Source organism: Nuphar pumila, chromosome 4, assembly GCF_984573655.1.
Source record: "Nuphar pumila chromosome 4, dmNupPumi1.hap1.1, whole genome shotgun sequence".
Classification (NCBI taxonomy): Eukaryota; Viridiplantae; Streptophyta; class Magnoliopsida; order Nymphaeales; family Nymphaeaceae; genus Nuphar; species Nuphar pumila.
The window spans coordinates 63,511,409-63,525,637 of record NC_143252.1 but is presented as its reverse complement, the minus strand read 5'-3'; the positions used below and the strand labels follow the sequence as shown (position 1 = coordinate 63,525,637).

Genomic DNA, 14,229 nt, shown 5'->3' with positions numbered 1-14,229 from the left:
GACCTCCACTTGCCCTTTTTGCATCATCTGCCTGTTTCTTGCGGCACTCCCTGATATAGTGCCCCAGTTTTCCACAGTAAAGGCAGCCGCCCGTCTCTCGAGGGCATTGTTGTTCCGGATGGAAACGGTTGCATTTCTGGCATCGCTGGCCTTGGGTCTGAACCGTTTTATTTTCTCCAGAATGCCTTGGTTTCTTAGTATAAGGGTGGAAATTTTTCCCACTGAACCTCTTCTTGAATTCTGGCTTTTGCACTCCGGGGCGATTCTTCTGGAACTTCTGCCCTTCCTTCCAATCATCCTCAAGCAAGGTAGCAACCTGGGTTGCTGACATTCACCAATATAGGTTAGGGAATTTTTTTTTTTCAATTACTTAATGGTTGGTTTTACCTGAATAGCCTCGTCGAGGGTTTTTGGCCCTCGTGTATATAGGCGGTTTCTCAGTCCTGCTTTCAGTCCTCGTGCAAACTTCATTGCCCTGTCTTCGTTTGTTGTGTATACATTGGGACAATAACGCTCTAGGCTGTGAAACTTTGTGATATACTCTGCCAACGACCCTTCTCCCTGTTGCAGGTCAAGGAATTCTTGCATTTTCTTGGTTCTCTCATGCTTTGGAAAGTAGGTGTTATTAAACACTTCTACGAACTGCGGCCATGTCACGGGTCCATTCTGAAACTTTACCGCATGGGTGGTTTCCCACCACTTCTCTGCGTTCTCCTTCAGGCGATATGTGCCAAAATCAACCTGTCGTTCGGCCGGAACTTCCAACACTCGAAAAATCCTCTCTATTTCCCGCACCCAGGACTCCGCTGCTTCAGGATCGGTCTTTCCTACAAACGCCGGTGGATCCATATCCATGAATTTATTGTACGACATGGTCCCGATTGCATTCGATTTGTCCTGGGCCACTTGTTGTAAGTTAGTGCCCATTTGTTGCATTGCTGTGGCCTGTTGGCCGACCACTCCCGCCAAGTTTTGTAGAGTCTCCAAAATATCGTTGCACCTGTTAGACCACGCCATCTAATTGGCATTGACATGTAAAAAAAATTAATAACGTTATAGTCATTCTATATCTTGGTGATTAACAGATACAAGGATAATGTTAAATATGACTAAACTGGTCATGGTTTTAGTGAATTCATTAAATTGTATACTTACAGAGTGATGGCAGACCGTCGAGGTTGTCATGACTACTACTTTTCTGTCCCGCTCTGATACCATAATTGTAACACCCCATTTATTTTTAATGAAAATTCTAATTTTTTTTTTTTTTTAAACATTTAACTAGATAAATGAGGAGCTACTATGAACTTCAATCTTATTCCATCATAACAAAGTTTATTACATCAAGTTCAAATATCCAGAACATTAAACAGAAAAGTAGTAGTGCCATGATCGCCTGACGATGCCGCCTTCACTCTGATTGTGCATTTATGTCTTCACCTGAAAGCAATAAACCATAAAGGAATCAGACTACCACTGTCTGAGTAAGTGATACAGTCCAAAATACATATGTGAGTGTCATGTGAACAAGTATGTATGAGTTATGATTTAACCAAAATTTAGTATTTATGTAACCATGCTTTTCTTTTTAAGTCCATCATGTCTAATGTGGTTGTTGAGTGAGAACTTCTATGATTTCGACTTCCCATGTATTGTTCTAGTAGGCCCCTATCGGTCACATTAGTTATCACCACTTTTATTGGTTTGACTCTTTAGTTCATACTTACCCTGTGGGTACGCACAAGCATTCGACATCGTAGCGGACCGAGATTATACGGGGGTTCATATGACCCGTATAACTAGCCGTACGGATACCCAAAAGGGGCACGGTGCTCGACCGAGAGAGATCCCCAATTGGCAAGAACTAGCATTGGATGCACCCATAACTCTTCTGCAGAAGACTTGGACCCACCACCTAGGACTCACTGGTGGTCCTGGTCCCCTAACTCTGAGGACTGGGGACCGGGTGAGACGCCTCGCTCTCACAATACAAGTATGTCCTATGGAGTGTGTACCATCCACTCTCTCCAAAGTGGACCATGGATCCGGTAACATACACTGTGATCCAGTGTACCCAGAATCCGGGAATCCAGTAACATACACCGCCTTGGTGTACCCAGAAACCCAATAAGAACTAGTAACATATACCCATTTCGGTATACCCAGTTCTCATAAAACTTTTATTCTTTATGTTATCTTATTTATATGTATGGCTAACCTGACGAAGTTTTCTTATGCCAGTTAGCTTATCGGATTCACATGTCTCTCTATTGACATATAATTCTATCTCGAGTTATACTGTGTTCAAGTCATGCTCTACGTCCCCTTACCGGTGAACGAGCTTTCGAACTCTTCTGGTTCTTACAATCCTGTGCACTCCACCATGGTTTACCCACATGAATGGTTCTCATTAAGGAAGTGGCTATTACTAGCTCCTTTCACGTAATACGGTAATGATTAATTCCTTATGCGACATACGGTGGAAAGGAAAAGACAATATATATACCTTGTGGCACGTGTACCTTCCTGACACACACTCGTACTTTTATTCAAATGCTTCTAACTATTCCATCATGCTAGTTATAGTTTGATACTTAGCATACTTGTATCATGCTGCTCACCTTCTGCTTTTCCTTAAAAATGATAATATATGGATGGTTTGTCTCACCAACTCGCAAGAGTACTGACCCCATTTTATGGGGATGCAGGTGACGAGTAGACGCAGCGCGATGGGACGACGCACAACAGGAGCCTTGAGACCCACACTTTGCAGCAGATTTCTGGCTTCTTCTGGTTTTGGGGTTTGAGGGGTTGTACCTCTCTTTTTTGTGATACTGTCCCTTTTTGTACCCAGTCTCGTTTTTGTATCATTGTAACTACTGTGGAAATGAAAAATACTTTACTTGTCTACTGCGGTTTGGTTTTCTCACTGTGGCTCGCTCAAACTTGCGGCCTTTGCTTTACCCCTGTTTCCCTCCTTTACTTCCGCTAGTTGTTTTTCACTCTATATATCCTTCAAAAAAAAATTTTTTGCTAAAAAACCAAGGGATTTTACAAGGTCTGGGTTTGGGGCGTCACAACATGACTAGATGAGCCTTGGGATTGCTGGTCCCATCAAATTTGATAAATTTGCGAGAAAGATCCTCCAGATTGTTATCCTCTTCTAAGCCATCATAAAAATCTTCGCCGGTGTAAACCATCTTGCCTTTGTCTCGAGCTTGCAAATCTTTGACCATGCGGGTCATTTCCTTGAGTTGTACTTGAATTGGATCTTCCATTGGAATCTGAAACTTGGGTTTGTTCACTGATTTAGGCTCTTCAATAATTTTCTTAGACTGATGCAGAGGATTTTGAATGAATACAGGTTGTTCTCTTTCTGAATCCTCTTCCGTTGAATCTGTGTTTTCAAAAGCGCTATCATGTTGGACTTTCTTTTTGCCAATTCTGACATGCCTTTTTACAGACTTTCTCCTGACTTTGTTTTTGGAAGACACTTTTTTTGGATCTGTCCCAGCTTGTTCTGCTATCATTTTTGCCATCATTTTCTAATTGGATTGATATCACCTTCCACTTCTTGGCCATGTCCTCTCGATGATCTGGGGGAATTCATTTCTTCTGCACCACTGTCATTGTGCTGCAATAGAACGATCTTCTTCCCAGTCCTTGTCTGAACCATGTCACAATGCCAATGTTTTCTATAGAATAAAGGAACGGTTAAACTCTGAAAGAAGATTAAAAATCATAGATTTAGTTGATAATTCAGTAAGATTATCCTATTTCTAGGGATTGGGTCATCACCAAAATTGTGACCATTGCTCTATTATTTTCATAATAACTAAAAATGTACTTTATTACCTAAGTGAGGTCATCAACCATGATAAAGATATTGAAGGAGAAAGTATAGAGATTGATTTGATATTTGGAAAGAATATCCCATTACCAGGGATGAGGTCGTCAAAAAAATCGTGACCATTGCATTGTCACTAAGGAGCAAACAACTAAAGTAGACTTATTATCCAAACGAAATTGTCAATTTTTAAAGAAGACATGGAGAGAACATCAAAAGATGAGAAAAGTAATTTCATTGATGATAAATCAAAGACAAAGAGAGGGTGGACAGACAGTTTGCCACCACTTTTGATAATCAAAAGATACATTGGGTCCCAAAAATATGGAAAGAGTGATAAAAGAATTCCAACTGTATTTGTTTGCGTGGTATGCTCCGGACTACTGGTCTGACTGTAAATCAAATTATGGCATAATACCCATCAGAATACGAGTGTTGACATGAGTCTGCCGCTGTGAGAACTGCCTGATTGTAAACACCCCAAATTTTCACCCTCATCCAGTGTTTGTCCATTTCATGTGTCATTGCATATCATTGCATGCATTCGGCATATTATTTCATCGCATTGCATAGCATTGCATGCCATTACATCTCATTCTCGAGATCCAGCACTCCTGTTTTTAAAACATTCAATCCAGATTTGAATTTTAAAGCTTTTATTTCAAAATCAATTTCAAAACCTGGGTTTTTATTCAATACTCTGTCATTTTCCAACCCCAGGACTTTATATTTCGAAATATTTTCTCAAGGAAACAATCTGGATTCATTTCAAATTCAAATTTTAATCGATTTCAATTCACAGATGAGACCCATTGAGGTGGTGTCACTTCTGAATTCCTCTATTCATCAAATTTCTCAAAATTTTGAAAGTTTCAGTCCGATCAGGACTCTGTCTCAGAGTCCTGATCCGGTCAGGAGTCTGTTTTGAAGTCTGTTTTACTTCCATTTTCAATCTTTTCCGTTTGTTTTCAAAATTTAGGTCATTTTACAGAGTCCAGTTAGTTCAGGATTCTATTTTAGAGTTCGGTCGAGTTAGGAGTCTAACCCTGACTGTGTTTTCTGACTTATTTCATCGTTTCTTGATAAAATCTTTTGGAAAATTCTTTCATTTGGCTTTTAAAATTTAAAATCTCAGAGTCCTAAGAGTTCAGAACTCTAACTCGGAGTTCCAGTTCGCTTGAGACCCTATTTTCAAAGATCTTGAATTTCAAATATCGATTTTAACCCCTTTTCAAAGCCATTTTCAGTGTTTATTTCAAAATTTCTAAAACTCGATGTGGGCCCACTCAGTTGGCACCATATCTAGAGGGATTCTAATTCAGTTAGAACCCTATGCCATTTCAAAAATTCTAATTTTAAAATTGCTTTTAAAAACCCTTTTAAAAACTCCTTTAATTTCAAGTTTTAAAATCACTTTTTGAAAAACTCAAGTAGGGCCCACTCGGGGTGGCGCCATATTTGAGTAAGTCAGGGGTAGACTAGGGTTAGTTGATGTCTTGGTTAGTGTTAGAGGTTTAAAAGTGTCAAAACCATTTTGAAAGTTAGTTTTTAAAACTAGTGTTTTTAAAGGTTTTTAAAGGAGTTTTAAAAACCCAATGTGAGAAAATGCCAAGTGGCACCACATTTGGGGGTTTTCTAGGATAGGCTAGGGGTTAATTAGGAATTATTTAGCATAATTTAGACTAGGGGTAGATAGGTAACTGCACCCCAAAATCGCCCCCCTTGGAAGAGTCCAAATTTTCCAAAATTCCAAAATTTTTAACCTAAAAAATTTTCTATAAAAAGCCCCCATAGGAGGGGACGATTTTTCCATCTCTCCTCTTGGAACTTCTTGGAGCTTCTCTCTCCTCTCCAGCCCTTCCTCCATTGCAGCAACCTCAAGGTAACTATTTTCTCAAATTTTTAGTTTTTATTTAATGTTTTTCATTGTTTTAAACATGATTTAGCCATTGGTACCATCATCTTCATGGATTAAACCATGGATTCAACCTCAAGAACCATCAAGAATCAGCAAGAACAATCCAAGAAGGTGATCTAACCCTGTTTTGGATGATTTACAGAAATTTTAATCCATTAGAATTGATTTTAATATGATTCTTTGCATTATTAACCAATAAAATATATGATTTACCCTTTTTAATGGGTTAAATCTATGTTTTAAAGGTAATATCAAATTCCAGCCATTGATTCCCTGTTTTTATTTTATTTTCATGGTTTATTCATGTTTGTTTTACGTTCTATAGCATAGAAATAAGTTTTATTTATTGTTTTATGGTTTATTTTATTTATTTACATTAGTTAATGCATGGTTTTTCAAGTTTCTTAAATTTCTGTGTGTTTTAGGTTTAGAACAGTAAAGATAATGTTATTTCGGATTGAAGTTCTTATTGTTTATTTCTGATTTTTTTATATGGGATGCATGCATGAGTTATTGAGTTACTGTAAAAAAGTCAGAGGTTTTGGACCTCGGGAACCCTGTAAAAAAAAATCAGACATCAAATCGGGTTTTTAAAGCTTTAAAATCATGCTTAAAATCAAGAAGGTAACTTGCTGTGATGATATTTCTCTCATCTTATATCCGATTTTAGATCTGTAAAATGCTATGGATTCACATTAAATAGAGCTGTCTTCTGTGAATTTTCGAATTTTTTGACCACTGTTTAGTATTTTTCCCTTTTCAGAGAATCTGTTTTTAAATTTAAAACTCGTTAGGGTTTACCAAAACCCTAATCAGACTTGTGTTAGTCATAAATCCCAAACCACAGATCCGATTTTAGATCTGTAAAAAGTGAGTATTGTTATTTTTTTGTCTACTATTCACCACTAAAATTTCAGAGTTTTTTGTTTAGGATTGCTATTTATGTATGTATTTTCAATCTGGAATAGCTGTTTTAATCCCTGTTAAGAGTGAAATATGTTAGCTCAGATTGCCGGATAAGTTTCTCCCTAACCGGAGATGATTTTTCCGATCTGTAAATTGAGAAATCTCTGTTTTTCTTTTTAGTTAGTCTCTGTAAAATTTCATAAATTTCCATGGAGATTTAACCCCTGGTTCAGGTCTTGGATTGAGACTGGTTGGTGAATTAGGTCAAAAATAGCATATTTTAGGGTTTAATGCAATTTTCAGATTAATTCAATGTCAAAAAGTTGTTTTTATAATTCCAATTTGACATTAGGGTTATAACAAGTGCAGGTACCAATTTTTATGGATTTTGGAATCCATTTGATCTCTGAATTAATAAAATTGCAAAACTGGGTTCCTGAAAGATCCAAAAACACTGCTAAAATCACAGTTTTTGTGATATTATTGGATTTTCGTGTATAAGCATATATTTTAGGGTTTAATCATGTTCATAATCATATTAGGATGCTTTAGGTTTAATTTTGTAGTTATTTGATTTCATTTAGGTCATAAAACCCAAAATTTTACCAAAATCTCTTTCTAAAAACCCTGATGTCAAGGCCATAGTCTTGCTATCGGGGGAAATTTGGTCATTTGACCTAAATTTCGAAATCCCTAACCCTAATTTCATATTTTTAATCATGTCATAGTATATTTGGTTTGAGTTTATTCCATTCAAATTTCAAAACTTGCATTTTATCAAAATATCTTTCTAAAAACCCTAATTTCAAGGCCATAGTCTTGTTATTAGGGGTATTTTGGTCATTTTGACCCCAATTTCGAAATTTCATATTTTACCTTTATTATTTCTTCATATTTTATCATTTTGATTTAAGGGAATCATGGCAAAAAGGCTTATATCTAGCAAAATCCAACAATTTCCTGATATTGTTGGATAAATCTAGAAAAGCCAACATATATTCATTAACCAAGTTTTCTAGTTTTGCAGGTACATTGAAGACTTTATTTTTCATGTATTTAAATTTCAATAGTGATGTAATTTGTAATTAAACTTTGGAATAAGAATTTACATTTCCTGCTTAGCTTAGGTTGCATTGCATATAGTTTATTTTTATAATGTTAATGTGTGATGGATGATGATTCATGCACATTTTTATAAATTCACTATGGTCTACACGAATGGCACATGCACTAGCTTCTATGAAGTTTATAAACTTGGTGGAATTTGTATTTATGGCCATAGTCAGAATACGAATGATACTTAGATTTATGATCTTCACATTAGCCACATTCAGCCTACACTCTTAGGCTAACTTCAAAAATGCACTGCATTTCTCAAAAATACAAAAAGTATTTCCCAATTCCTCAAATCCATATTCATTTATTTCATGCATTTGCCAATTCCAATTCAAATTTTAATTCAAAGAAGTTCATTTTCTCAAAATTTTCTAAGTCATATGGAGAAATCGATTTTCTCAGAATATGAAAATCTCAAAGTATGTTTCAAGTGTTTCTCAAGTTCAAAATTCAAAATTTCAAGTTATATTTTCAAGTTCAAAGTTGGAATTCAGAGAAACCAAGTTTTCTCAGAATTGATTTTTATAAAATCTCAAGATTTTCCCAGAAATCGATTTTTGCTTTCCTCAGAAATATTTTTCAAGTCCTAATTCACGATTTTCCATGTGATATCATTTACATTTTCTGAGTATTTCTAAGTATTTCAAAGCAAACATCATATTTTCAAAAAGCGCATTTTCTGAAAATTCATAGCACATGCCTGATTCTATGTGCATTTAGAAATTAGAATATGATTTAGACAAGTTGAATAGAGTAGAGCATAAGATTGATCCTTGGTTCAATTACCCCTGTTAAAGGTGGCAGGAACGGTTGAACCTCGTACCGACAGGCGAGTCCCATTCTACGGAATTTTCCCGCATTTTAAAACGGAGGCGAGTTATTTTCAAAATCTTTTTCAAAGGTCAGTTTGATTCGCAAAAAGTTAAAAATTTTGCGATGATAACAGGTTTGGCGACCGTGATGGGACCTGTCTTTGCCTGATCAATCTAATGCTCTACTTAGTTCAAATTGTCAAAATCGATTTCCATGGAATGTCAGCTTTGCTTTATGATATCATGTGAACCTAGGAGCCTAGACTTAAACCCAGCTGATATCGAATGCATATAGACTAGGTATGGTTTGGTAGGACCATATTGAGGAGAATTATTCATGCTCACATAGACTTAGGTCTAATACAACACTCCTCAATTTAGGAATTGTATGAAAACAATGTTTGCTTCTTTAAATTTTTCAAAATCTATCTCTTTAGGACTTAGAGCCTTCTATTTGCTTGCATGTGCTCATGTTTTCAAAAACCACCCCCACCTATATTGTCCCGGTCTTCACGTTGCTGGGCTCTCTTCCAGAACCATAGTTCGGGACAGAGCCTCACAACTGGGCCACCTATTTGGGTGAAAACCCCCCTGCCACGTACCAAGGGCCATAGTCCAACGTATATCGGCAGGTGCTCAAGGATGTTGGAAAACTTGAACCTAGAACTGGAGAAATTGATTTTATGCCACGTACATCGAGCCTTGGCTTGAGTATATAGGCATAACCGGATTGGATACAGATGATCTGAGCCTTAGAGTTAGGATTAAGGTCCTACAGCCATTTCAAAATTTGTGCATCTAGAGTCAGCTTTTAGAGAATGTTGTATGTGCATACTTGTTTGTGCAGAATGTCATTGATTATGTTATAGTCATTTCCTTTTATTTTCCATATTTTTCCTAATTTTCTAAAAATACTGGACGATTTTCTCAAAATTCCCCAATCTATGTCCATGTACTGTCCATGTTTTAAACCTTGGATGATTTTCAAATACTCCATTTTATGAAATATTAAAACCCTGGACGATTTTCATGAAATTCCTCTATTTTCTTCAAAACTCCAGGTGATTTCCCATCTTTCCTTTCTTCTGGATCTCGAATTTTCTGCTTCATCCTGCCTGCATTTTCCTCAAAATTCATGTATTTTCCAAGTCTTATTCCAATTTCCATGTCTTCCAGTCCAATGGCATCCAGTCAGCTTGATTCAGTCTTCCCTGAGGGTCACATCTCCTACGAGGTGCGACAAAGTCTTCCCGAACATCGAGTCCTCAGCACCGGATCCTTCTTTCCCCGGTGGTACTATTCATGGTTCAAGAACTTCTCTCGTATGTTTCCGGACCATCTGGACGAGTGTGGATTGGAACTGGCATCCGCAGTGGGAAAGCAGACAGTCAACGACAACTTGATCCATGCACTAGCAGAGCGGTGGAATCCGACCACTTCTACCTTCTGGTTCCCGTGGGGCGAGATGACAGTACTGATAGATGAATTTTCAGAGATTATGGGATTGCCCGAGCCAGTCGGTCAGCCTGGAGATCGATTGGAGAAACAGTTTTTGATCAATGTCAAGGGTCTGGATCCCCGAGACGCTTTAGCTCGCATGACAGGACGCAAGTCTTGGCCTCTGATTGAAGAAGATGGAAACGAATATGTGGACCTGCTCGAAATCTACAGACAGTATGGGACATTTGTGGAAGTCAGCTCGTTGTCCAGGACAGCTCGAGAGAGAATTCAGCACGCGATGGTTCTGTGCACGGTGGGATTGGCTTTCTTTCCCGATGGACGGAATTACATGGATATCAGAATAGTTCAGCTTCTAAGGAGATGGGGAAGTCGACACCGCCTCTCGATAGCCATGGCCGCACTCACCTTTCTATACCGAGGGTTGACTCGTTTCGCACTCGGAGAGTCGATCCTAGTCGAGGGGTGCACCTATGCCTTGCAGTCTTGGTTCCTCCGACATGTGCCAGTCCGAGCCAGTTCCTTCAGATACAATGGTGAAAAGCTTCTTCCAGTTGCGCGATACCGGTTTCTGATCGACAACCTTTAGGAGGAAGAAGTCGTATGGGACTACTTTGATCATCAGAAATCACCTCCCAGATACACTTATGCTTACGGCAAGCGATTCAGACTACTTGGCCCATTCTTCTGCGCATACTATCATCCAGAGCAGTGTGTCAGGCAGTTCTCTCAGAGGCAGAAGCGCGTAGAGATTCATCCACTAGCAGGGGTTCTGCCAGAATTCAACCTCGCATCAGATCAGTGGTCCGAAGCATACCATTCTGCCAGACATGGCTGGGATTCCTTTGTCAGTCTTACTATTTTTCCTGGTCCTCGTGTATCTTCTGATTATTCGGAGTGGTGGAAAATTGTCTGTCCCCCTCCCCTCTGTCAAGTGTATTATTGATAAAATCATGTTTTTCCCCTCAATAAAATTCCTTTATTTTACATTTCACTTTGGTTTGACGACCTCGCCTAGGTAACAAGGCATATTTCCAGTTGTTTATTTTGCCAAGAATAGCAACGCAATTGTCGTAATCCCAGCGACGACTCAATCCCTAGTAATGGGATATTATTTCAATTGTCTACCAAAATTCTCAACAAATATTTTCCTCCAAACCAAATTTCCTTCAGAAGCCTAACCATCAGTTCTACCTCAAGAGAGCATCAACAGATATCCAAGAGAACATTTGCGATACCCGATGGTTGATACAAGATCCAAAAAGAAAGCCGCATCAGTTGAAGGCGTCGCGTACTCAGTAGCCTCAGAAGAAGAGATGGACTCACCTCGATCAATTCAGAGTCAGGGTCAGCAGGCGGATGATGACATCGATCCCCAAATGTACGTCATGTTCAAAAAGATGATGACCAAGATGCTGGCAGAGCAAGCTGAGGCCAGTACTGAGCAAATTCAGACTAAACAGAAAGATAAGGGTCAGGCCGTCAAGAATGTGAAGATCAGCAAAAAGCAGAGTCGTCACGAGGAAATATCTGATGAGTCAGAATCAGCTGACGATGCTGACAAGGAATGTGAAAATAAACATGAATTCAAAAGGTCGACTTAGGGCCAGGGGTCGGCCTACAAATCCAAGAATCAGTCTGTTGACGACCCTACGCAGTCACAACTGAAAGATGTGATGAAGATGGTTAAGGATCTGCAGGCCCGCGACAAGGGCAAGAAAATCTTCACCAGCGAAGACTTCTATGATGGATTGGATGGGGATGATGATCTTGATAACCTCCCCAAGAAATTCATTAAGTTTGATGGTTCAGGTGACCCAAAGGCGCACCTCGCCCTTTTCTTTGCAGAGTGTTCCAAGTTCAGGAGGAATAACAGAGCCTTATTTCTTTGTTTCCCTCGCAGTTTGGAGGGTATTGCAGCAAAATGGTATTCAGAGCATATTAATCCCATAGAGCTGAAAGAGTTTGATAAAGTGGTCAATTTGTTTATTGAGCGCTTTTTATTCAACGCTGAGGCACTCCCGACCCTCAGCCACCTCTGTGGCCTGAAACAGAGAGAAAATGAAAAGGCCCGAGATTTTATCCACCGCTGGAGGTCAGCTTGTAATAAAATGAGAGATCCCATATCAGAGGGGCATGCTTTGTCCTTAATTCTAAGCAATTTCTCACAGCCTCTGAAAGGCCTCATCTCCACCGCACCGTCCCGAACCTTTATAGAGTTAACAGAGCGAGCCGAATGGCTCGAATTAAGTATGGAGAATGGCTTCTATGAAGGTTTCACTTTCACCAAGAACAGCGGCCAGAACGAGTCAAAGAAGAAGACTCACTTTACTAATTCTGTCAATAATAATAAATGGAATCATCGCAAGGGGCAGAATAGAGACTTCTGTTATGGGGCAGGAGGTTCAAACCAGAATGATCAGAAAGGGAAGCCGATCCCGCAATTCAGCAAGCCGCTTCAACTAGAACAGGGACCAAAACCTCGAGAGAAAGTGAAGCACGAAGGATGGAGCTATGAGAGGAAGTTCACTCCATTAGATCAATCACTCGAGACTGTGCTCGAGTACTTGTTGACCAAGGAGATGGTCAAATTGCCCAGGCTGGCCGATCCTCCCGTTCCTATGGGAAAATTCAAAGACCGATTCTGCAAGTTCCACAGAACAGTGGGGCACAATACTGAGAACTGCTTCGTTCTGAAGAATATTGTTCAGGACCTTATCGATAAAAATCTTCTGGTAGAGGGAGCGGAAGATGAAAACATAGATATTCTAAAAGAACCATTTCCTAGTCATTCTATAGTGGTTATCATCGAACAGTCGTTTCAACCACAGGAGCATATCAGGCCGTGCTCTGAAAATGACATGCAAGCTCAGCATCAAGTCCTGGTATTGCAGCAGGCTCGGTTCAAGGCCCAGAAGATGGACCTTTTTTCAGCTTTTGGCAAATTGAAAGTATCTGATAAGCCCGCTGGGATATCTCCCGAGGTAGCCAGAAGTATGCCATGGCTCCCTAAGCATCTCATTAAGTCCACCACAAAGAAAAGCGAGACATCCACTCTAAAGCCTATTACAGCATTATCCCATGTCTCAATTTTGGACTTAACTCAATCCTCCGCCAAGCATCAGCAGATGTTGAATGATCTGCTACAGAAAATCAAGGTGAAACCAAGCATAACTCCCGAAGACATGGCCCATATAGTCAATCAGGCCATGACTAATGCTCCAGTTACTTTCTCCGATGAGGATCTACCTAAACCTCATGTATTTCACAATAATGCCTTGTATGTTGTGGTTCGAACCAGAGGGATGACAGTTCCTCATGTGCTGATCGATGGAGGCAGCAACCTCAATATATGTCCGGAAATGACCGCCAAAGCTTTGGGCATAAAAGAAGAAGAATACATTCCAGATCCAATCACCATTTATGGGTTCGACAATCATGTCCAAACAGCGAAAGGAAAAATATTCCTAGAGATCTTCATTGACTACTCGGTCCATTCAATTCTCTTTCACGTGGTCAATGTGCCGCCCACTTATAATCTACTTCTCGGGAGACCATGGATCCACAACACAAACGCAGTACCGTCTACTCTGCATCAATGCATCAAGTGGTCAAAAGGTGGTATGATCACGACAGTCTTAGGCGAAGATCCGGAGCAGAGGCTAGCACAGCCCATGGTTCCCAGGCCCTCTTTCACTACTGATATCCCTATCATTAGGGGTATTGAAGAGGTCAGCTTCGAAGAGGATTCAGGAATAATGCAGATGGCAGAGCAACCCGAGCATACAGTGGCTGCGACCCGATGGGGAGGTCCACAGTTCTTCAAGATTGGAGGACGAATTGATTACAGCACACTTAAGGGTCATCCTCTATTCTCCCAATTTATGAAGGCTAAAAAGGGATTTGATTTACTAGTAAAGCATGGCTACCAGCCTTTTCGAGGCCTAGGCAAAAATGAAGATGGTCGTCTTGAACCAGTGATTCCTCAGCACTGGCCTAAAAGAGCCGGATTGGGCTTTAATGGCCGAAGATCTCAGAAAGGGACTGTTTTCATTAAGGGAGCACATTAGAAGAATTCCTTTGTCTTTCTTTTTCTATTCTTTTGTCGGGATGATATTCCATTTCATTTTCATCATCGTCATTTTGATTAATTCTATCTTTCAATAAAGTTG

The 14,229-nt window shown here is 39.5% G+C and overlaps 1 protein-coding gene across 1 annotated transcript; it reads right to left on the bottom strand.

Annotated features, from left to right (window-relative positions):
* Positions 1 to 366: 366 nt before the first annotated feature.
* LOC149840250 (uncharacterized) lies at positions 367 to 873 on the bottom strand. Its single transcript, XM_090005034.1, has one exon. The coding sequence runs from the start codon at positions 871 to 873 to the stop codon at positions 367 to 369; it is 507 nt and encodes a 168-aa protein (XP_089861160.1).
* Positions 874 to 14,229: the final 13,356 nt, after the last annotated feature.